This window comes from Labeo rohita, chromosome 22 (assembly GCF_022985175.1).
Source record: "Labeo rohita strain BAU-BD-2019 chromosome 22, IGBB_LRoh.1.0, whole genome shotgun sequence".
Lineage (NCBI taxonomy): Eukaryota > Metazoa > Chordata > Actinopteri > Cypriniformes > Cyprinidae > Labeo > Labeo rohita.
Window position 1 is genome coordinate 58,100,270 of NC_066890.1, and position 7,587 is coordinate 58,107,856.

At 32.8% G+C, this 7,587-nt stretch overlaps 1 protein-coding gene across 1 annotated transcript; it reads right to left on the bottom strand.

Annotated features, from left to right (window-relative positions):
• Nucleotides 1-1,959: 1,959 nt before the first annotated feature.
• LOC127153739 (T-cell surface antigen CD2) lies at nt 1,960-6,530 on the bottom strand. The gene is made up of 6 exons (XM_051094978.1): nt 6,480-6,530; nt 5,780-6,106; nt 5,375-5,683; nt 3,796-3,909; nt 3,105-3,172; nt 1,960-2,686 (listed from the first exon to the last, which is right to left on the bottom strand). Exons 1-6 carry the CDS (start codon nt 6,526-6,528, stop codon nt 2,630-2,632), a joined length of 924 nt encoding a protein of 307 aa, XP_050950935.1. The 5' UTR covers nt 6,529-6,530; the 3' UTR covers nt 1,960-2,629.
• Between the last annotated feature and the right edge of the window lie 1,057 nt (nt 6,531-7,587).

Sequence of the window (7,587 nt, forward strand, 5' to 3'; positions counted from 1 at the left end):
ACTGCTCTTTAGAAAAATCTTCCACGTTCTGCAGATTCTTCAGTTCAAGTATGATTTTGAGATCCATCTTTTCACACTGGGGACAACTGAAGGACTCAAACGTTTAACAACTAGTAAAAAACTATGAAAAGGGGTTCAAACATTTGCTGATGCTCCAGAAGGAAACACGATGCATTAACAGCCAGGGGGTGAGAACTTTTTGAATCTATAAATTATACTTAATTTGTCTTCAGGGAAACATGCAAGTATTTTCTGTTTATTCCGAAGGGCTGTGGTAAATGGGAAAAAATAAATAAATACATAAATAAAATAATAATAATAAAAAATATTAAAAACAAACAAAAAAAATGGACATCTTTATCCTGTTCGAAATGCATGCACGATGCCTGTTTTTAATGCATTGTGTTTCCTTATGGAGCATGGAGTGAATGTTTGAACCAGTAGAAAGGAAATGTTTAAACTGAGGGGAAAATAAAGGTAATCTTTAATTTGATGGCTGCAACACATCTCAAAAAAGTTGGGACAGGGCCTAGTGGGTAACTTAGTTGACAATGTTTTTTTGGACACACATAAAAAAAAAAAATATATATATATATTTGAAGCACACACCCAAATGTCTTGATAACCTAATGTAACTTAAGGCAAAACTATGAAATGAATTAATTTTGAGGTCATTTTCATGCTTAAATACAGAGTAAAATAAGCAACTTTACAAAATTGAATAGCTGAATACCAGGGCTGTATGTAATGTGAACATCATTTTTGAACAACAGATATGGCTTTTTCAACATTTAGTGGTGTGGTTGGGGAAAATAGAATTGTGTACTTGAAAATTAAGCATTGGGGCTTTATATTGATGAAAATATATTAAAAAATATACTTCACAGACATGAGATGTACCCACAGTTATAGATTGACCCGAAAAGAGCCCATTCTAATTTTGTAAAAATGGGCGCTTTTGTGTTTATTATTGGTCCTTTGATTCTACTTTGACATAAAGCCCATTTTATGTGGTTGTTTTTGGTAAAGCTGTTAGTCTCATTTTGGACACTAGATGGCGACTCAGAGAAAATGGCATTCAAAGTTTAAAAAGTGCTTTTTTTTTGACAAAATATGTAGTTACTGCATTTTGCTTTTGGGTGGCAGCATTGTTATTATACAATGTTAAAATATATCGTTTGTTAACAGTGTTGTTAGCAGGTAAATAAACATATAGGTAAAAAAAATAATAATAATAAAAAATTGTTGAGTCAACCTAAAATAATTTGTTACCCAGCTGCCTTACAATATTAAGTTCAGCCAACTCAAAAAAAAGTTTAGTCAACTTGAAATGTTAAGTTGTACTAAGTGACAACTTAGATAATTAATCTTGAAAATTTAAGGCAGCTGGGCAACAAGCCCAGCTTTTAAGTTTATCAAACCAATTTTCTTTTGTTTAGTCAACTTAAATATCTAATTTGTCACTTAGTACAACTTAACATTTCAGGTTGACTAAACTTATTTGAATTGACTGCACTTAATATTTCAAGGCAGTGGGGTAACAAATTATTTTAAGTTGACTTAACAAATTGTGTGTTCTTGTTTTTTACAGTGTACCCCCAAAAGTGAAAATAAGTAAATAACAACTATCGAACATCTGTATGATACCACAAATGATACAAACGTGAATAATACATTGCATTTATACTTAAAATGACTCTCAGACATGGACAGACACAAAATTGAACTATAAGCTCTCTTTATATAACTTTATTTATAGTTAGAGTATACCACATACATACAGTAAACTGTAGGACAATAGATACCAAAACTCAACATGATTGCCTGTATCATTGCAAAATATAAACCAAATATTATTTCTTGGATCAAATCTGCAAAATACAACTGTGAGGCATGAATATAGTAAAATACTATAAACATTAACAGCATGAGTTTCTGTACAGCTGCTTTGATACAATATTAAAAATATTAAATATTTGAAACAACTATTGTAAAAAGCACTATATAAATAAATCTGACTTGACTCAAATTAATATTTTATCACACACACTGTTTTATCAGAGTGAATCGTTTATCTGTTAGATTCAGTATTTCACAGTTAAGTCTGTTTAGGTAAAGCTAAACTCAGACTGTGGGTTTCATATTAGCAGAAATGGAAAAAAAAGCCCTGCAACCACACGCTAATGACACCTTAGCAGCGTCTGTACCAAATGTCAACCACAAACATTCAGCAGTGTTCCAGCACAACCTGTTTGTCCATCAGTAAACTAAACCACATTTCTGCTTAGATGTAGATAAACAAATTTAGGCTCCATTTCTGAAATGAGGATGCACAAAGCTTCTTGTTTCTTATTTTTTGGGGGGGGGATTTGTTAAAGAGAAAAACATTTTTTAAAAGGCTATACCGTCAAACATAAAAATGTTCCAGTTGTCCACAAGATTTAAGTAATTCCTTGTATTCCACTACACTTTCTTTAAGAGAGAATTTCATTAGTCCACCACTGAACATCGCACTTTAACAATCCCAAAACTTATTCAACAAGTTTTAAAAAACTCAGATGAAATTACAACTCTGAGGTTGTTAAAGGAGCTTCCTGTGAAAGTCACCAAAGCGGGTCTGGTGCTTGTTTTATAATATTCTCTTGGCGATAGGTGCATACTCCACATGATCATCCTCTTTAACATCCTGTAAAAAACACAAAATAGCCATTAAAAAAAAACAAAGAAGATTTGATTAATTCGATTTTATGTTTGTCCATGACATAATGTTGTTTTCTAAAAGCATTGTGAGAGTTTCAAAATAATGTACAGTATATGAAACTCTGAAGACTTGGACTGTGAGATCATTAGTTGACATAGGAAATACTTCATCAGTGCGCACTGGAAATATTACCTAATGTAGATCTGTTATTCCTTTGTTGCATGGTAGAAGGAGTGTTGTGACTATTTTGACATGAGTCACAGTTTCGCGTGCTGAATACTGATCTTATGACTTTTATACATATCTAATGTGTTGATGTTTTGTGCTTTTGTCTCTGTTACACATAAACTCACACACTGTTGAAATGAGATACACAACATGAATTAGTAATAAATGATCTTACCAGTTTCTGTGCTTTTCTTTTGTAGAACGTCGGCTCAATATAAGTGATCTCATCTTCATTACCCTCAACTGTTTCAACGATAATAATAATAGATTAAAACATTATTATTGTTTTGATAAAGCATCTGTGAGACAATTAAATAGTCCTGCCCAGTGTCACTATATAGATAACTGCCATAATTGCTATTAAAAGTACTTCACCTAATTTGGCCTCATTGAGTTTATGTATATTATTTGTGGATCATTTTGGCAATGTCCATCAAAATTTGAGGTCCATAATCTCAGCTAAATAAGGCTTATGATCAATCATTTTTAAAAAGAAACATTAAAACATTAAAAAAAAAAAAAAAAATGAAAAAAAAAGATTAAATCCAATGTTTGGTATTAATATAACATAGGCTGGTCATTTTTTTAGACTGGGGAAGTGGAAAACATTTGGGAAAAATCCCCAAAAAGTACAAACATTGTCCAAGTTTTGGGAAAGTTGTTATATCTTGTGTGATCAAAGTCAATTAGTCCAATGTGATAACTTTAATTAGCATTTTCATGAAAAAGAAAATCCTCTCTGGGTCAAAATAGCTGCAACACAACATGAGGGTTAAAAGGAACTATGCTATTGAAGTATATTATTATTTGTTCCAACACTTATTACTTATACATATTTAATAGCCATTAATAGATTTAACACTTGCCTTCTTTATCTGCTTTTCTATATTTCCTGCAAATACAAAAGATCCCGACTGCAACTACAGTAAGCAGAAATCCAGCAGCAGCAGCAGAGATCAGCACTGCTTTAGATGCTGCATCTGTAACAATAGTGAGAATAAAAAATCATAATTTTATAATTTATCATCATTTTATGCGTTTCATTTCAGAGTGAAAGGCAGCAAAGGGTGGTGACATTCTATGTGTAGGTAAAGAATATAAACATGTACATATAAAATTAATAATTTCTAAGCAATAACATGCCTGATAGCACTGAAACTGAAACTGAAACGGTTCTGATGGTGTTTTATGTCTAACGATTGTGTTAGATTACATGCAGAAGCAGCTGTTGTTTCGGTTTCTTCTTCACTTGTGTTTTGGAAATTCTGTACAGAAGATGTGCAATAGCGCCCCCTAGCATATAACAATCAAAACACTGATTCTCAGAGCACAAGTATAATTCATAGAATTCGAATTTTTCAAGTATAAATCAAGTATACTTAAATGTCATTTAAATTATATTTCTGAGAAGTATATAAAGCACATCTCGGAGAAGTACATAAAAACCATACAGAAAGTATACTTTCCTATTTCATAGTTTAAAAGAAGTATACTAATAGCTAGGGATGCAACAATACAGTTCAATACGTACCTCGGTTTTTAACCTCAGTTTTCGGTTCGGTTCTGATATCTTGCCACTTCAGCTTTTTTTTTTTTTTGCAACAAATTAACAAAAATTCTCCATAAGGCTTTGTACACTGGAAAAAGCGTGGTTTAGTATATGTCTGCTTATTTTTTATTTTGAGAGAGGTATTATTTTTTGGGATTTTTACGCAAAATAGAATGGGTTTCATTCATACTGGATGCCAGAGGGCGCCCTCGTGCAAAAAAACAGAATATGCGTCAAAGAAGTAGCACCGAACCATTCCGTTACAGCTTGTCTAATGGATAACAGCATCTATTGCTGTAACTGATTAAAAACAAGATATAACGTTAAACATTTCGAATGACGAAATGTAAGGACAATATACACTCGTCTGCAATAATATATGGTTTATCTGTGTTCTTCAAGCCATCTCGTGTATTTTCATAAGCCATTGCTAATCGACATACATTGAATATGAGCATAGAATTCATTGTCTGCCTCATTCTGTGATAAGAATCCACATCAGATCACATAAGGAAGTTATTTCAAACACTCAACTGATGCTGTGAATTAAAAACAAGTTTTTTTTTTTTTTACTTTTGTTTTTATAACTTTTGTTGAACAATATAAGGCTTATCATTGCATGTCATTAGAATGGAAGATGCTCTGCGTGTGCTGCTTTTTCAAATATAAGCAGGGAAGTGTTTCCTCATTTCAGTACGTGAAATCGTGGGCACACATACAGCAAACTCTGAGAGATATAAATCAAGGAAGTTATTTCAATGCAAAACCGAAGTCGTACAGAACGGTTGGATATTATATTGAGTATTGTGACATCCCTACTAATAGCACAATTGAATAAACTTCTTTTCAATAAGTACAGTCATTAAATCAACTTAAATCAACACACACTGTCGTACCTGAACATGTGTGACAGAGTTCACTGATGTCCAGATGTTGAGTCTGGTTGCTGATGGTATTGTTGATCACACAGCTGTAGGTGTTTTTATCCTGATATTCCACCTCCAGAGGTAGAGAGAGACTGATGCTGAGATCAGACACACTGATGCTGGACAATAAACTGTTTCCTTTGTACCAGGAGAGAGTCACATGACTCACATTTAACACTGAACACAACAATGAACAATTCTGCTGTGATGATGATGATGATGATGATGATGATGAACATTGTGTAGAGTTACTGCTGATGACAGGAATGGGCAGACGAGCTGAGAAATAGAAACATCAGAATAAATCATCCTGTTTCATTTGTTGAGTGACACTTTAAAGCTATAACAAATACAAGAAACTGATATATAACTTACCATAGACAGTGAGACTGAAATTCTTGCTCGCACTGTTGGTCTGTAGTTTATAGAGTCCAGCAAGTTCAGTTGTGATGTCTGTGATGGTCAGAGATCCAGTTTGATCATCCACATTCAGTCTGTCTCTGAATCTCCCATTAAGAACATCATCATATACAGTGACGCTGTCGGTCATTACATTGATTTCAGCTATTAAAATGTTTTCAGTTCCAAACCTCCATAGAATCAGATGATCATCCATCATTTCAGTAAGACCAGAGTTTAGAGTCACTGAATCTCCCTCCATCACTGATACTGACTTCACTTCATCTTTATCAGCAAACACACCTGAAGAACAGAGTTTGTCATAGATCAGAAAGCTGGTGGTTCCAAAACATATACTGTATTTACTGATGTTGCTTCACACAAGTAACATATTATAAGTAACATATAAAACAAAATTATTTTAAATATTTTTCAACCATGACACTGCAAAACTATGTTTGTTTCAAGCATTTAATGGGATATTCACATTAACTACTTTTGTATGAATTTTATGAGCTCATATGAACAGATGGAGTGAATTTTCTTAATTTGATCTCCTGTGATGGTAGACCTAAATCCACTAGATCTTATAGCAATAATATCACATTACCCAAACAAAGCATGAACTAAATCAGTGAAAAAACATCATATAAAAGTACAAAAACACACAACTTACCATGTACTTGCCACAAACTCAAGCATAACAAAAGGACAACATGAACCATTTTCTTTGAGCGTGTTAACATTCTAATGGAAATATCTGAAAGCTGACTGTTTAGACCTACAGTAAGTGTGATGTTAGTGTGTGTGTGGATCCTCCCCCAACAGGATCGACCACCCTTCACTGTTCACACACTAGGGTTTCACTTAAATTACAGTTACAATATATAACATATATTAAGACTCAGTGTATAGTGGCAGAAATCATTCTGTAATACATACAGGCAAATGTTTATGGCAGTTTATTAAGTCTTTTCATTATTTTTAAAGCAATGTGTGTGTGTTAAGTTCCCAGAACAGGGAAGCTTAATGCCATAGAATGAATTTATAACTTCATTTATAAATCTTAGGCTGTGTAGAATATGTCTAAGAGTGATGAATGATGAGTAAAAAAAAAAAAAAAAAGCAAGAAAGAGAATAAAAAGAAGAAAAAAATGTATTTGTGAGACTTATCAGTTCACAAAATAATTCATGTAGTATTGTGTGAATATGGATTGGTTCATTGGTTGAATGAATAGTTTAATGACAAACGCATTCGTTTATAATACATTTGACAAACGCATTCGTTTATAACACATTGGTATAATCAGACATATATTAGTTTAGATACATCGGTCTGATCACATGCACATGGGTTTGCTCCTGTATACGTTGGTTTGTTCAAGTAAACATTGGGCTCCTCAAATATGCAATGGTTTCCTCAAATATGTATTGGTCTGTATATATTGGTTTCTTCAAGAATATATTGGCTTGTATACATATTGGTTTATTCAACATATATATTGGTTGAGATACATCCTGTATACGTTGGTTTGTTCAACTATGTATTGGTTAGTGTATATTTTGGTTTGTTCAAGTATATATTGGTTTAGATATATTGGTTTTCTCAACTATGTATTGGTTAGTATATATTGGTTTATTCAAGTATATATTGGTTTAGATACATCGGTTTCTTCAACTATGTATTGATTAGTATAGATTGGTTTATTCAAGTATATATTGGTATAGATATATATCGATTTGCACGAATATGTATTGGTCCCCAAGGTCAAGCCAGCCGCCTG